Below are 17,500 nucleotides of genomic sequence, written 5' to 3' on the forward strand. Positions count from 1 at the left end.
CCAGAATAATAACAGATTCAATCTTTCCATCCGGATACCAAATCCTCAGGAAAGACAGAGGGAGGAGAGGGGGAGGAGGAGTTGCACTGCTCATTAAAAACCAGTGGGATTTTGAGAAAATGGAAGGAATGGATGGCATGGGCGAAACGGACTACTTAGTAGGAACAATCCAGTCTGAGGGACATAAGGTGATAATTGCAGTAATGTACAACCCACCACAGAACTGCAGGAGGCCAAGAGAAGAATACGATGAGAGCAACAGAGCAATGATCGACACACTAGCCGAGGTGGCCAGGAGAGCACACATGGGGGGAGCAAAGTTACTAGTTATGGGTGATTTCAATCACAAGGAGATTGACTGGGAAAACCTGGAGCCCCATGGGGGTCCCGAAACATAGAGAGCCAAGATGATGGATGTGGTACTGGAAAACCTCATGCATCAACATGTTAGAGACACTACCAGAGAGAGAGGAGAGGATGAACCAGCAAGGCTGGACCTTGTATTCACCATGAGTAGTTCGGACATCAAGGGTATCATGTATGAAAGGCCCCTGGGAGCTAGTGATCATGTGGTTCTGTGCATCGACTACATAGTTGAGCTCCAAGTGGAGAGAGTAGCAGGAATAGGCTGGGAAAACCCAAACTACAAAAAGGGGAACTACTCAGGCATGAGGAACTTCCTTCAAGACATTCAGTGGGAGAGGGAACTGACAGGAAAACCAGTACAAGAAATGATGGACTATGTAGCAACAAAATGCAAGGAGGCAGAGGAGAGGTTTGTTCCCAAGGGAAACAGAAATAATGGGAAGAACAGAACGAGTCCTTGGTTCACCCAAAGGTGTAGGGAGGCAAAAACTAGGTGTACTAAAGAATGGAAAAGGTACAGAAGACAGAGAACTCAGGAAAATAAAGAAATCAGCCGAAGAGCCAGAAACGAATATGCACAGATAAGAAGGGAGGCTCAGAGACAATATGAAAATGACATAGCATCAAAAGTAAAGACTGACCCGAAGCTGTTGTACAGCCACATCAGGAGGAAAACAACAGTCAAGGACCAGGTAATCAGACTGAGGAAGGGTGATGGGGAATTCACAAGAAACGACCAAGAGGTATGTCAGGAGCTCAACACAAGATTTAAAGAGGTATTTTCAGTGGAAAGCAGTAGGATTCCAGGAAATCAGAACAGGGTGGTACACCAGCAAGTGCTGGATGAGGAACATATAACCAAGGAGGAGGTGAAGAAGCTGCTATGCGAACTTGACACCTCAAAGGCGGTGGGACCAGACAACATCTCTCCATGGGTCCTTAAAGAGGGAGCAGAGATATTGTGTGAGCCATTAACAAAGATCTTCAACACATCATTTGAAACTGGGCAACTCCCTGAGGTATGGAAAATGGCAAATGTAGTCCCAATTTTTAAAAAGGGAGACAGACATGAGGCACTAAACTACAGACCTGTATCACTAACGTGTATAGTATGCAAGGTCATGGAGAAGATCATCAGGAGGAGAGTGGTGGGGCACCTGGAAAGAAACAAGTGTATAATTGACAACCAGCACGGTTTCAGGGAAGGAAAATCCTGTGTCACAAACCTACTAGAGTTTTATGACAGGTGACAGAAGTAAGACAAGAGAGAGAGGGGTGGATCGACTGCATATTTTTGGACTGCAAGAAGGCCTTCGACACAGTTCCTCACACGAGGTTACTGCAAAAGCTAGAGGATCAGGCACACATAACAGGAAAGGCACTGCAATGGATCAGAGAATACCTGACAGGGAGGCAACAACGTGTCATGGTACGCGACGAGGTGTCAGAGTGGGCGCCTGTGACAAGCGGGGTTCCACAGGGGTCAGTCCTAGGACCTGTGCTGTTCTTGATATATGTGAACGACATAACGGAAGGGATAGACTCAGAAGTGTCCTTGTTCGCAGATGATGCGAAGTTAATGAGAAGAATCAAAACGGACGAGGATCAGGCAGGACTACAAAGAGACCTGGACAGGCTACAAGCCTGGTCCAGCAACTGGCTCCTTGAATTTAACCCTGCCAAATGCAAAGTCATGAAGATTGGGGAAGGGCAAAGAAGACCGCAGACACAATATAGTTTAGATGGCCAAAGACTGCGAACCTCACTCAAGGAAAACGATCTGGGGGTGAGCATAACACCGAGCATATCTCCTGAGGCGCACATCAATCAGATAACTGCTGCAGCATACGGGCACCTGGCAAACCTACGGATAGCATTCCGATACCTCAGTAAGGATTCGTTTAAGACTCTGTATGCCATTTACGTCAGGCCCATACTGGAGTATGCAGCACCAGTTTGGAATCCACACCTAGTCAAGCACGTCAAGAAATTAGAGAAAGTGCAAAGGTTTGCAACAAGACTAGTCCCAGGGCTACGGGGATTGTCCTACGAAGAAAGGTTGAGGGAAATCGGCCTGACGACACTGGAGGACAGGAGGGTCAGGGGAGACATGATAACGACATATAAAATACTGCACGGAATAGACAAGGTGGACAAAGACGGGATGTTCCAGAGAAGGGACACAGACACAAGAGGTCACAATTGGAAGTTGAAGACTCATATGAATCAAAGGGATGTTAGGAAGTATTTCTTCAGTCATAGAGTAGTCAGGCCGTGGAATAGCCTAGAAATTGACGTAGTGGAGGAGGGAACCATACATAGTTTTATGGCGAGGTATGGTAGAGCTCATGGGGCAGGTAGAGAGAGGACCTAGTAGCAATCAGCGAAGAGGCGGGGCCAGGAGCTGTGACTCGACCCCTGCAACCACAAATAGGTGAGTACAAATAGGTGAGTACACACACACACACACGTAGTGTAGTTGGTCACAAGCGCCTGGCTCCGAGAATCTTAGTGCTTTTAGGGCGTGCTTTAGTAGCTAGAAGCAACCAGTGTTAGTGACAACGTCAGTGAACAACCCTACAAGTGATAACCAAAGTATTAGCAAAAAAAATAAAGTAAAGGCGAGAGAAAGCCTGAAATTATACAACAAAATTTCAAAGTGCCAGTTCGTTGAGGCCTATTTGGCACTTGTTGCCACACTGTTACATATATACAAAGTACAAAGCGAGTGACTAAAGAGAAAAGATCAAATAGAATTAAGAGTGGTTGGCTAACGAGAAACTGTGATGTAGCACACAGCCAGCGTGAACAAGCTAGCCAGAAAGGGGATATATATATATATATATATATATATATATATATATATATATATATATATATATATATATATATATATATATATATATATATATATATATATATATATTTATATATATATACATACATATACATAAATATATATAATCAGAGAAGGTGGCAGCAGTAGGCCTGAGGAAGTAGCGCCGCCATAACAGGTTGGGTGTCATCACAAATAAGAAGTGTACTTACCAAAAGTGAAGTGTAAATTATAAAAGTAGCAGTATACAAGTGATAAGTCTGGTAAATGAGGACTCAAAAGGGCAACGAGAAAAGAATAGCTGAAGAAGTCAGAGGCGGAAGGGCGACGTGCACGAGTCATCGTACAGAGAGCATCGTACAGCGAGCATCGTACATCAGGTATCTGGATGGACGTCCCCTCTGAGGAGTAACGTACAAATCACCTGTTTGTGGTTGGCGGGAAGTTTTGAGTGGTAGAGCCGGCCCTACGATCACTGGTAGCTGGCTATCACAAACCCTGCTCCAGAGCAATTATCATACACACAACACCTAGCAGTAGTAGGAAGATAAAATTGGTAGGAGCAAGGAATAGGCAGGAGGATTAAGTCTTGGCTAATGGGACTACAGCCCTGACAACAGTTTCGAGAGATAATGTTTTAGGACACAAAGACAGTACAATCTGAGAAGCAAGTATTGGGTACACATGTAGTAAAAGGTAGTACATAACTGGGTGAAAGAAAGACTCATTAACACACGCTAGTACTATAATTATTAGAATTACTCTCAGTGTTAATGGTATCTTATTAGTATTACGGATACACAGAGGTGAATTGTATTTCTGGGACATATAAACAACTGACGTGCTCACACACACACGTGCACACACACATACACACTCGGGGCCAGGAGCTTAGTCTCGACCCCTGAAACCATAACTAGGTGAGTACACACACCCACTCATTCACACAGCTGATCCTTGGAATTTGACTGCGTCCCCTCACCCCCGCACACACCTTTCCCTTCCCCACAGACCTTTCCCCTCCCCCGCTCTTGCCTTCACTCCCTCCTCCCTCCTATCTTTCTCTCTACCCCTCCCTCGCGTTTCTCTCTCTCATAGCCTTTTTCCCTCCCCTTCCCCCTACTCTCTCTTTCTCTCTCTCTCTCTCTCTCTCTCTCTCTCTCTCTCTCTCTCTCTCTCTCTCTCTCTCTCTCTCTCTCTCGCTCGCTCTCTCGCGCTCGCTCTCTCTCTCTCTTTCTCTCTCTCTCTCTCTCTCCCTCTCTCCCTCACTCCCATAAACCTATCCCTCACCCTCTTCTCTCTCTATAGGCTTCTCTCTCCATCTCTCTTTTTCTATATTTCTACCCCTCCCTCACATTTCTCTCTCTCATAGCCTTTTCCCTCACCCTCCTTTCTCCCTCTCTCTCTCTCTCTCCCTCTCTTTCTCCCTCTCTCTACCCTTTCTCTCCCCTCTCACATTTCTCTCTCTCTCCCCCTTGGTCTTATCCCTCACCCCCATACTCTCTCCTCTCTCTCCCTCTTTCTACCCTTTCTCTCTCCTCTCTCTCCCTCTTTCTACCCTTTCTGGGTGGCCCTAGAGGATGGAAAACCAGAGATCTGGTAGACGAACCAGGGAGGAAAGACTGGGAGTTAGAGCTCCAAAAAAGGGAGGAAGAGTGGGGAAGGAAGATAGTAGAGCTTGGTAAGGAAATGGAGGAGCGGATAGCTGAAGAGTGCAGGAAGTGGGAAGTACAGGTCATAGTAGCAGAAGCTAGGATAAAGTGCTTAGAAGAGAAACTGCAAAGCCTGAAACAGATTAGACAGACAAATGACAATTCAGATGTGACATCAGGAAATTCAATGTCAGGTGCAGACAAGGGGACAGTAACCAACAACGGAGACATGCCGTATGCGAAGGCCCTATCAGACCCACGTGGGGCCAGGGAAAAGACGAGGAGCACACTAAGATCAAATGAGAGGTCCGAAGACAATGAAGGTATGCTATATGCAGAGATTCTAACAGCCAACTGTAGTAGCAAGGGACAGCTGGTCATGAAAGACAGTTCACTGAGAATAGAAGTTTCAGATATGACAGGGACTGAAGGCAAGAACATGTCAATGGAAGGAAATAAAATGCCTCAGAGGAAGCAGATGGAGACTCAGTGGGAGGAGGAAAGGGCGAGGTCAGTTTTTGTGTACGGGCTCCAAGATGCCAAGGGGTACAACTTTGAAGAAATAAAGCAGGAGGAGAAAAAAATGATTGAAGGCATCATGAAAACAATAGGTGAGGGCGATATGACCCAGGTGACAAATTTTCAGAGAATTGGGTGGTTTGTGAGTGGAAGGATACGGCCTGTGAAGTAACTTTCAAGGAAGAATCAGTTCGAACCAGGATTCTGCAAGAGAAAGCAAGACTGAGGGACAAACAGGGGTACCAGAGAGTATACCTCGACCGTGACAGAACACAAGAAGAAAGGACTACACTGAAAGAGAGGGTACAGAGACGCAAGGAGGAACGAGAGGCAATGACGAAGATGAGCAGGACCCAGACACAGGAGGAATGGCAAACACACCCCACAGAATCTCCCACCAAAAGACTCCAATCGCGACATTCCCAACACAACTGAACAACCTATACTACAACCCACTCACTGTTCCCTCTGCCACCAACCCCCATATCACAAACCTCACCCCAACAGCTGTCCCTTATGGGCATTCTGACCCCACCCCCATCATCACAAACCCCACCTACACCACAGCCCCATATAGGCCCCCAACATGGCTCTCGCTCCCCCAACCCCAATATTCTTGCATGACCACAATGATAGAAAAGAAACTGAAAGTTTGGTACACAAACGCGGATGGAATAACGAATAAACATGAGGAGTGGAACGAAAGAATCAGTGAAAAATCCCCAGACATCATAGCAGTCACAGAAACAAAACTCGCTGAGACAATAACAGACACAATCTTCCCAACGGGATATCAGATCCTGAGGAAAGATAGAAAGAGTAGAGGGGGAGGAGGGGTTGCACTGCTCATAAAACACCGATGGTGATTTGAGGAAATGGAAGGCATGGACATGATTGGAGAAAGTGACTACATTGTAGGTACAATTCAGTCCGGAGAACATAAAGTAGTCATTGGAGTGATGTATAACCCACCACAAAACTGCAGGAGGAGTACGAAGAAAACAACAGGGTGATGGTGGACACACTGGCTGAGGTGGCAAGAAGAGCTCACTCAAGCAGAGCAAAGTTACTGGTAATGGGCGATTTCAACCACAGGGAGATCGACTGGGAAAACCTGGAGCCACATGGGGGTCCCGAAACATGGAGAGCCAAGATGATGGATGTGGTACTTGAAAACCTCATGCATCAACATGTCAGGGACACAACCAGAGAGAGAGGGGAGGATGAGCCAGCAAGACTGGATCTTGTGTTCACCCTGAGCAGTTCAGACATTGAGGACATCACTTACGAGAGGCCCCTTGGAGCTAGCGATCACGTGGTTCTGAGTTTTGATTATATAGTAGAGTTACAAGTGGAGAAGGTAAAAGGAACTGAAGGGGACAGGCCAAACTATAAAAGGGGGGACTACACAGGTATGAGAAACTTCCTGCAGGAGGTTCAGTGGGACAGAGATATGGTAGGAAAATCAGTAAACAAGATGATGGAATATGTGGCAACAAAGTGCAAGGAGGCAGAGGAAAGGTTTGTTCCCAAGGGAAACAGAAATAATAGGAAGACCAAAACGAGTCCTTGGTTTACCCGAAGGTGTAGGGAGGCAAAAACTAAGTGCAACAGAGAATGGAAAAGGTACAGGAGGCATAGGACCCAGGAAAACAAGGAGATTAGTAGAAGAGCCAGAAACGAGTATGCACAGATAAGGAGGGAGGCCCAGCGACAGTATGAAAACGACATAGCATCGAAAGTCAAATCTGACCCGAAACTGCTGTATAGCCACATTAGGAGGAAGACAACAGTCAAGGACCAGGTGATAAGGCTGACGAAAGAAGGTGGAGAACTCACAAGAAACGATCAAGAGGTATGTGAGGAGCTCAACACGAGATTTAAGGAAGTATTTACAGTAGAGACAGGAAGGACTCTGGGGGGACAGATCAGATGGAGACACCAGCAAGGAATACACCAACAAGTGTTGGACGACATACATACAGATGAGGAGGAGGTGAAGAAACTGCTAAGGGACATCGATACCTCAAAGGCAATGGGACCGGACAACATCTCCCCGTGGGTCCTTAGAGAGGGAGCAGATATGTTGTGCGTGCCACTTACCACAATCTTCAACACGTCCCTGGAAACTGGGCAACTACCTGAGGTATGGAAGACGGCAAATGTAGTTCCCATTGTTATAAAAGGAGACAGAAAAGAGGCACTGAACTATAGACCTGTGTCATTGACGTGTATAGTATGCAAAGTTATGGAGAAGATTACCAGGAGGAGAGTGGTGGAGCACCTGGAACGGAACAAGAGTATAAATGCCAACCAGCACGGATTCATGGAAGGCAAATCCTGTGTCACAAACCTTCTGGAGTTTTATGATAAAATAACAGAAGTAAGACACGAGAGAGAGGGGTGGGTTGATTGCATCTTCTTGGACTGCAAGAAGGCCTTTGACACAGTTCCTAACAAGAGATTAGTGCAGAAGCTAGAGCATCAGGCGCATATAACAGGAAGGGCACTGCAATGGATTAGAGAATACCTGACAGGGAGGCAACAACGAGTCATGGTACGTAATGATGTATCACAGTTTGCACCTGTGACGAGCGGGGTCCCACAGGGGTCGGTCCTAAGACCAGTGCTATTTTTGGTATATGTGAACGACATGATGGAAGGGTTAGACTCAGAAGTGTCCCTGTTTGCAGATGATGTGAAGTTAATGAGGAGAATTAAATCTGATGAGGACCAGGCAGGACTTCAAAGAGACCTGGACAGACTGGACACCTGGTCCAGCAAATGGCTTCTCGAATTTAATCCTGCCAAATGTAAAATCATGAAGATAGGGGAAGGGCACAGAAGACCACAGACAGAGTATAGGCTAGGTGGCCAAAGACTGCAAACCTCACTCAAGGAGAAAGATCTTGGGGTGAGTATAACACAGAGCATGTCTCCGGAAGCACACATCAATCATATAACTGCTGCAGCATATGGGCGCCTGGCAAACCTGAGAACAGCATTCCGATACCTTAGTAAGGAATCGTTCAAGACACTGTACACCGTGTATGTCAGGCCCATACTGGAGTATGCAGCACCTGTTTGGAACCCGCACTTGATAAATCACGTAAAGAAACTAGAGAAAGTACAAAGGTTTGCCACTAGGTTAGTTCCAGAGCTAAGGGGAATGTCCTATGAAGAAAGATTAAGGGAAATCGGCCTGACGACACTGGACGACAGGAGGGTCAGGGGAGACATGATAACGACATATAAAATACTGCGTGGAATAGACAAGGTGGACAAAGACAGGATGTTCCAGGGAGGGGACACAGAAACAAGAGGCCACAATTGGAAGTTGAAGACACAAATGAGTCAGAGAGATATTAGGAAGTATTTCTTCAGTCATAGAGTTGTAAGGCAGTGGAATAGCCTAGAAAATGACGTAGTGGAGGCAGGAACCATACACAGTTTTAAGACGAGGTTTGATAAAGCTCATGGAGCGGGGAGAGAGAGGGCCCAGTATCAACCGGTGAAGAGGCGGGGCCAGGAGCTAAGACTCGACCCCTGCAACCACAAATAGGTGAGTACAAATAGGTGAGTACACACACACGCACACCAGGCTTTAAGCCTGCCAAATGCAAAGTCATGAAGATCGGGGAAGGGCAAAGAAGACCGCAGACAGAGTACAGTCTAGGTGGCCAAAGACTGCAAACCTCACTCAAGGAAAAGGATCTTGGAGTTAGCATAATACCCAGCACATCTTCTGAGGCGCACATCAACCAGATAACTGTTGCAGCAAATGGGCGCCTGGCAAACCTGAGAATAGCTTTCAGATACCTCAGTAAGGAATGGTTCAAGACTTTGTACACCGTGTACGTCAGGCTCATACTGGAGTATGCAGCACCAGTCTGAAACCCACACTTGGTCATACACTTCTAGAAATTAGAGAAAGAGCAAAGGTCTGCAAGAAGATTGGTTCCCGAGCTAAGGGGGATGTACTATGAAGAAAGGTTAAGGGAAATTGGCCTGACGACACTGGAGGAGAGGAGGGTTAGTGGAGATATGATAACGACATATAAAATACTGCAAGGAATTGACAAAGTGGACAAAGACAGGATGTTCCAGAGATGGGACAAACAAATAAGGAGTCGCAGTTGGAAGTTGAAGACTCAGATGGGTCAAAGGTATGTTGGGAAGTATTTCTTAAGTCACAGAGTTGTCAAGAAGTGGAACAATCTGGAAAGTGACATGGTGGCGGCAGGAACCATACATAGTTTTAAGACGAGATTTGATAGAGGTCATGGAGCAGGGAGAGAGTGACCTAGTAACGATCAGTGAAGAGGCGGGATCAGGAGCTATGACTCGACCCCTGCAACCACAAATAGGTGAGTACACACACACACATGAGGGGTCAGGAGCTGTGAATCGACCTGCTACCACAAATAGACGAGCACACACGCACTCACACTCACACACACACACACACACACACACACACACACACACACACACACACACACACACACACACACACACACACACACACAGAAACCCACACACACACACACACACACACACACACACACACACACACACACACACACACACACACACACACACACACACACACACACACACACGCACACACACACACATAGACCCACACGGGGTCAAGGCAAAAACAAGGAGCACACTAGGAACAAATGAGAGGTCGGGAGACATTGAAGGAGCTAGGATGTATGCAGGGACGGTACTAGACTCCTGCAGGGAACAGGAACAGCTGAGCAGGAAAGACAGACCAATGAACAATGGGGCCTCAGCTAGGGAAGGGATTGAAGGAAGTAACGCTCCAAGGGAAGGAACTAGAACACCTCAGAGGATGCAATAGGAGACACAGTGGGAGGAAGAAAGGGAGAGATCAGTTTTTGTCTATGGGCTCCAGGAAGCCGAAGAAGAAACTTACGAGGAAAGAAAACAGGAGGAGATAAAATCGATTGAAGGTATCATGAAGGCAATAGGCGAGGGCGACATGACCCAGGTGGCAAATTTTCGGAGAATTGGGTGGTTCGCAAGGAGAAGGAAGCGGCCTCTCAAAATAACTTTCAGGGCAGAATCAACTCGAACCATGATCCTGCAGGAGAAAGCCGACTGAGAGACAAACTGGAATTCCAGAGTGTATACCTCGACAGAGACAGAACGCAAGTGGAAAGGAGGATACTGAAAGAGAGAGCGCAAAAACGAAAGGAGGAATGGGAGGAAGCAACAAAGAGAAGCAGAATAACCCAGACACAGGTGGAAGGGCAAACACACTTCCCAGAAACACCTACAGAAGGACTCCAACCACGACAACCCCAAAGCGACTGAACAATCTAAGCCAACAATCACACACTGATCCCTCTGTCCCCACCCCCCACACCACAAACCCCAAACCTACAGCAACCCCCTATGGGTACTTTGCCCCACCACAACCCCTCATAGACCTCTGCCAGGGCTCCTGCTCTCCCAACACCAATATCCTCCCAGGACCACAGTTTTGGAACAGAAGTTGAAGGTTTGGTACATGAATGCAGATGGAATAACTAACGAATATGAGAGTGGCATGAAAGAATCAATGAGAAGTCCCCAGACATCATAGCAGTCACAGAAACGAAACTCACTGAGACAATAACAGATGCAATCTTCCCACCAGGGTATCAGATCCTGAGGAAAGACAGGAGCAGAAGGGGGAGGTCGTAAAACAGAGGTCGTAAAACACCGATGGAAATTCGAGGAAATGGGAGGCATGGACGAGATTGGAGGAAGAGAATACATAGTAGGTACACTTCACTCTGGGGAGCACAAGATAGTCATTGTAGTGATGTATAATCCACCACAGAACTGCAGGAGGCCAAGAGAGGAATTTGAAGAGAGTAACAGAACAATGGTGGACGCACTGGCTGAGGTGGCAAGGAGAGCTCACTCGAGCAGAGTAAGTTACTGGTTATGGGCGATTTCAATCACAGGGAGGTCGATTAGGAAAACCTGGAGCCACACGGGGGTTCCGAAACATGGAGAGCCAAGATGATGGATGTGGTACTGGAAAACCTCATGTATCAACATGTTAAGGATACTACCAGAGAGAGAGGGGAGGATGAACCAGTAAGACTGGACCTTGTGTTCACCCTGAGCAGCTCAGACATAAGAACATAAGAACATAAGAACACTACAGAAGACCTACTGCCCCATACAAGGCAGGTCCTTATCAAAATGACCTCTACCCAAAGCAGCCCAAAAATTAACTCCCGTACCCAATGACACCAATCAAACCCAGTCCCTCCTATTCATATTTTTGTCCAATCTCCTCTTAAAGCTGCCCAAGGTCCTAGCCTTTATCATCCTACTGGGAAGACTGTTCCACGCATCTACAACTCTGTTAGAAAACCAGTACTTACCTATGTCTTTTCTAAATCTAAATTTATCCAACTTAAATCCATTATTCCTGGTTCTTACCTGGTTTGACACCCTCAGTACTTTATTAATATCTCCTTTGTTTAAGCCCGTCATCCACTTATACACTTCATTGATATCTCCCCTCATTCTACGTCTTTCCAGAGAGTGGAGATTTAAGGGCAGGTCCGTTCATTGAAATTGCACGCAGGTACTCTGCCTGCGTGCAGTTTTATCAAATTAGCATAACTTTAGCAAACCTAACCTAGCCTAACTTAACCTAACCTAACCTAACCTAACATTACTTAACCTAACCTAACCTAACCTTACCTAAGCTAACCTTACCTAAGCTAACCTAACCTAACCTAACCTAACCTAACCTAACCTAACCTAACCTAACCTATACTACCCTAACTATGCCTGACTGGTTTAGACGATTTTACATAATGATTTTAATTTAAATAAACCCATTTTTTTATTATGTGATTCAACAAATCATTGTTCAAAGTAAATGTTTCTTTTCCATATTATATTGACATGAGTCTTGAAACTATGGTAGCGCTGAAACAGTGGCGCCGAAACAGTGGCTCTGAAACAGTGGCACTGAAACAGTGGCGCTGAAACAGTGGCACTGAAACAGTGGCACTGAAACAGTGGCTCTGAAACAGTGGCACTGAAACAGTGGCTCTAAAACAGCGGTGCCGATACAGCGGTGCCGAAACACCGAAGTTGAAATGTTCCATCCTGACTCCCATTATCATCCAACTTCCCCCATGAAGACAGATAGCACACTCCAACTTCCCCCATGAAGACAGATAGCACACTCCAACTTCCCCCATGAAGACAGATAGCACACTCCAACTTCCCCCATGAAGACAGATAGCACACTCCAACTTCCCCCATGAAGACAGATAGCACACTCCAACTTCCCCCATGAAGACAGATAGCACACTCCAACTTCCCCCATGAAGACAGATAGCACATTCCAACTTCCCCCATGAAGACAGATAGCACACTCCAACTTCCCCCATGAAGACAGATAGCACACTCCAACTTCCCCCATGAAGACAGATAGCACACTCCAACTTCCCCCATGAAGACAGATAGCATACTCCAACTTCCCCCATGAAGACAGATAATACACTCCAACTTCCCCCATGAAGACAGATAACACACTCCAACTTCCCCCATGAAGACAGATAACACACTCCAACTTCCCCCATGAAGACAGATAACACACTCCAACTTCCCCCATGAAGACAGATAACACACTCCAACTTCCCCCATGAAGACAGATAACACACTCCAACTTCCCCCATGAAGACAGATAACACACTCCAACTTCCCCCATGAAGACAGATAACACACTCCAACTTCCCCCATGAAGACAGATAATACACTCCAACTTCCCCCATGAAGACAGATAACACACTCCAACTTTCCCAATGAAGACAGATAACACACTCCAACTTCCCCCATGAAGACAGATAACACACTCCAACTTCCTCCATGAAGACAGATAACACACTCCAACTTTCCCAATGAAGACAGATAACACACTCCAACTTCCCCCATGAAGACAGATAAGCCACTTTTAACATCCCTCTCGTTACCTTTACCCAGGAGGACACAAGACTGAACCTAGGTAAGCAGTCGAGCCTGGGCTATGGTACCTGGAAACCCAGCGATGAGGGCATCACACTCACCTGGCGAGACCTCAGCGTGTATGTGCCTCAAAGACGACGCTGGTTTCGAGACACACAACACCAGAGACCCTTCAAGAGAGTCCTCAACAATGGTAATGTTGAATATCAGTATGAATTCATTTGTTAGTTACAAATAACATTCATTTTAGGACACTTATTATGCACTCAGGTAATAATGGCCTGTTAACCTGGTCGTATTATCCTTCATCAAGTATGAATATAGGTATATACACTTTTGTACACTATGTACAAGAGTTTGAAATATAAGTGTACCACGGTAATCAAAGGTAAAAACCAAAGTCAGAGAGACACATTGATAAACCAATGTGTTTATACAGGAGAGTGTTCCCCCACCTCCTCCCATCGCTACCCCTCCAGAGGAAGAAAGTGTAGACAATCTCCAACAAAACTCCTACCCCTCCAGAGGAAGAAAGTGTAGACAATCTCCAACAAAACTCCTACCCCTCCAGAGGAAGAAAGTGTAGACAATCTCCAACAAAACTCCTACCCCTCCAGAAGAAGAAAGTGTAGACAATCTCCAACAAAACTCCTACCCCTCCAGAGGAAGAAAGTGTAGACAATCTCCAACAAAACTCCTACCCCTCCAGAGGAAGAAAGTGTAGACAATCTCCAACAAAACTCCTACCCCTCCAGAGGAAGAAAGTGTAGACAATCTCCAACAAAACTCCTACCCCTCCAGAGGAAGAAAGTGTAGAAAATCTCCAACAAAACTCCTACCCCTCCAGAAGAAGAAAGTGTAGACAATGTCCAACAAAACTCCTCCCCCTCCAGAAGAAGAAAGTGTAGACAATCTCCAACAAAACTCCTACCCCTCCAGAGGAAGAAAGTGTAGAAAATCTCCAACAAAACTCCTACCCCTCCAGAAGAAGAAAGTATAGACAATCTCCAACAAAACTCCTACCCCTCCAGAAGAAGAAAGTACAGTGGTCCCCCGCTTTTCGTAGTTCCCGGCAATCGTAAAATTCGCCAATCATAGAGGTATTTTCGTATAAACATGGACTCGCTTTTCATAGGTTGACTTGCGAGTCGTAGTTCGTCCAGGACGCGTACCCACGGCGTGAGCCAGGGTGGCAGCCAGTCTGGCATTGTTTATCAGTGAGCGAAGGTCCCCTCACGTGCTCCAGCGAAATATTTCATAATATTCCATTTATTTTAGTGCTTGCAAGTACTAAATAAGCTACCATGGCTCCAAAGAAAGCTCCTAGTGCCAAGCCTGTAGTAAAGAAGGTGAGAAATACGATTGAATTTAAGAAAACCATCATTGAACAATATGAAAGTGGTACAAGTGTGGCCGAACTGTCCAGGATGCATAAGAAACCCTACACAACCTTATGTTCCATAGTGGCCAAGAAAAATGAAATAAAGGATGCTGTTGTTGCAAAGGGAGTAACTATGCTGACAAAAATGAAATCACCAGTACTGGAAGAGGTTGAGAAGTTATTATTGCTGTGGATAAATGAGAAACAATTAGCAGGAGATACTCTTGCATGAAGATTTGGTAAAGAAATTGCCTGCAAACAGTGGTGAAGTGAGTGAATTTAAGGCCAGCAAAGGCTGGTTTGAGAGATTTAAGAACCGTTCTGGCATACACAGTGTGGTAAGGCATGGTGAGGCTGCCAGTTCGGACCACAAGGCGGCTGAAAAATATGTGCATGAATTCCAGGAGTACATAGAGGCTGAAGGACTGAAACCTGAACAAGTGTTCAATTGTGACGAAACAGGCCTCTTTTGGAAGAAAATGCCAAAGAGGACCTTCATTACACAAGAGGAAAAGGCAATGCCAAGACACAAGCCTATGAAAGACAGGCTGACGCTAATGTTCTGTGCTAATGCTAGTGGGGATTTCAAAGTGAAGCCATTACTAGTGTACCATTCTGAAAATCCCAGAGTGTTCAGGAAAAACAATGTTATGAAGAGTAAATTGTGTGTGTTTTGGAAATCTAATAGTAAGGCATGGGTCACGAGGGAAATTTTCGTCGAGTGGTTTAATGAAGTGTTTGGCCCTAGTGTGAAGGAGTATCTCCTGGAAAAGAAATTGGATCTCAAGTGCCTGCTAGTAATGGACAATGCACCTGCTCATCCTCCAAACTTGGATGACCTAATTTTCGAGGAGTTTGGGTTCATCACAATAAAGTTCTTGCCCCCGAATACCACTCCTCTCCTCCAACCCATGGACCTGCAGGTTATTGCAAACTTTAAAAAACTCTACACAAAAGCAATGTTTCACAGGTGCTTGACTGTGACCACAGACACTCACTTGACCCTAAGGGAATTTTGGAGAGAACACTTCAGCATCCTCCACTGCATAACCCTTATAGGTATGGCTTGGGAGGGAGTGACTACCAGGACTTTGAACTCTGCCTGGAGAAAATTGTGGCCAGATTGTGACGACAAGAGGGATTTTGAAGAATTTGGGACTGACCCTAATGAGCCTATGTCTGTTGTAAAATCAATTGTAGCACTGGGAAGTTCCATGGGGTTGGATGTGAGTTTGGAGGATGTGGAAGAATTGGTGGAAGACCACAATGAAGAGCTCACCACTGAGGAGCTGCAAGAGGAAGCAACACATCGCAGCTCAGAATCTTGCTGCAGAGGAGGAGGAAGAGAGATGGAAGAAGGTGCCTTCTTCAGAAATTAAAGAGATTTTTACTATGTGGGATAAGATGGAAAGCATTATGGAGAAACATCACCCTAACAAGATTGTTGCAAGCCAGGTTGGCAACATGTACAGTGACAAAGTCTTGGGCCATTTTAGGGAAGTGTTAAAGAGACGCCAGAAACAGAGCTCTCTCCACAGTTATTTTGTGAGACAGGACTCCAGTGACTCTCAAGGTGGTCCTAGTGGCATTAAGAAACAGAGAAGAGAAGCAATAACAGAAAAGCAAATGGTACCTGAGGTGTTGATGGAAGGGGATTCCCCTTCCAAACTGTAAACAATCCAATCTCTCTCCTCCTCCAGTCTCCCATACACTAAGAAGAATCTCCAATAAAGGTAAGTGTTATGCTGTTAATGTTTCATTCATCATTTCCCATTGTATTGTTTATGTACTACATGCATATTTCATGTTAAATTTTTTTTTGTTTTAATACTTCTGGGTGTCAGGAACGGATTAATTGTATTTACATTATTTCTTATGGGGAAAATTGATTCGTAAATCGTAAATTTCGTTTATAGTAACGGCTCAAGGAACGGATTAATTACGAACAACGAGGGACCACTGTATAGACAATCTCCAACAAAACTCCTCCCCCTCCAGAAGAAAGTGTAGATAATCTCCAACAAAACTCCTACCCCTCCAGAAGAAGAAAGTGTAGATAATCTCCAACAAAACTCCTACCCCTCCAGAAGAAGAAAGTGTAGACAATCTCCAACAAAACTCCTACCCCTCCAGAGGAAGAAAGTGTAGACAATCTCCAACAAAACTCCTACCCCTCCAGAGGAAGAAACTATAGACAATCTCCAACAAAACTCCTACCCCTCCAGAGGAAGACAGTGTAGACAATCTCCAACAAAACTCCTACCCTTCAGAGGAAGACAGTGTAGACAATCTCCAACAAAACTCCTACCCTTCAGAGGAAGACAGTGTAGACAATCTCCAACAAAACTCCTACCCCTTGAGAGGAAGAGAGTGTAGACAATCTCCAACAAAACTCCTACTCCTCCAGAGGAAGAGAGTGTAGACAATCTCCAACAAAACTCCTACTCCTCCAGAGGAAGAAAGTGTAGACAATCTCCAACAAAACTCCTACTCCTCCAGAGGAAGACAGTGTAGACAATCTCCAACAAAACACTAGTGTATATGTGTCCCAATCCTTATTTATATATCATTTACATTTCATTAAAATATCCATGAGTTTGCACTTTTTCTATTTTTTTAATTTATGTAATTTTGATTTACACTGTTTACAGCTTAAGTTATTTACACTGTTTACAGCTTAAGTTATTTACACTGTTTACAGCTTAAGTTATTTACACTGTTTACAGCTTAAGT

The 17,500-nt window shown here is 45.3% G+C and overlaps 1 protein-coding gene across 4 annotated transcripts in view; it reads left to right on the top strand.

The window, feature by feature from the left end:
- LOC128696231 (protein scarlet-like) overlaps positions 1 to 17,500 on the top strand; it is a 351,307-nt gene that overhangs the window by 94,963 nt on the left and 238,844 nt on the right. For all 4 annotated transcript variants that reach the window (XR_011392936.1, XM_070092551.1, XM_070092552.1 and 1 more), the window contains one exon: positions 13,405 to 13,579. Coding sequence is in view for 3 of the 4 variants with exons in the window: in XM_070092551.1 (XP_069948652.1) it covers positions 13,405 to 13,579 (175 nt within the window). In the remaining variant the exon portion in view is untranslated. The remainder of the gene's footprint in view (positions 1 to 13,404; positions 13,580 to 17,500) is intronic.

Source organism: Cherax quadricarinatus, chromosome 39 (assembly GCF_038502225.1).
Source record: "Cherax quadricarinatus isolate ZL_2023a chromosome 39, ASM3850222v1, whole genome shotgun sequence".
Lineage (NCBI taxonomy): Eukaryota > Metazoa > Arthropoda > Malacostraca > Decapoda > Parastacidae > Cherax > Cherax quadricarinatus.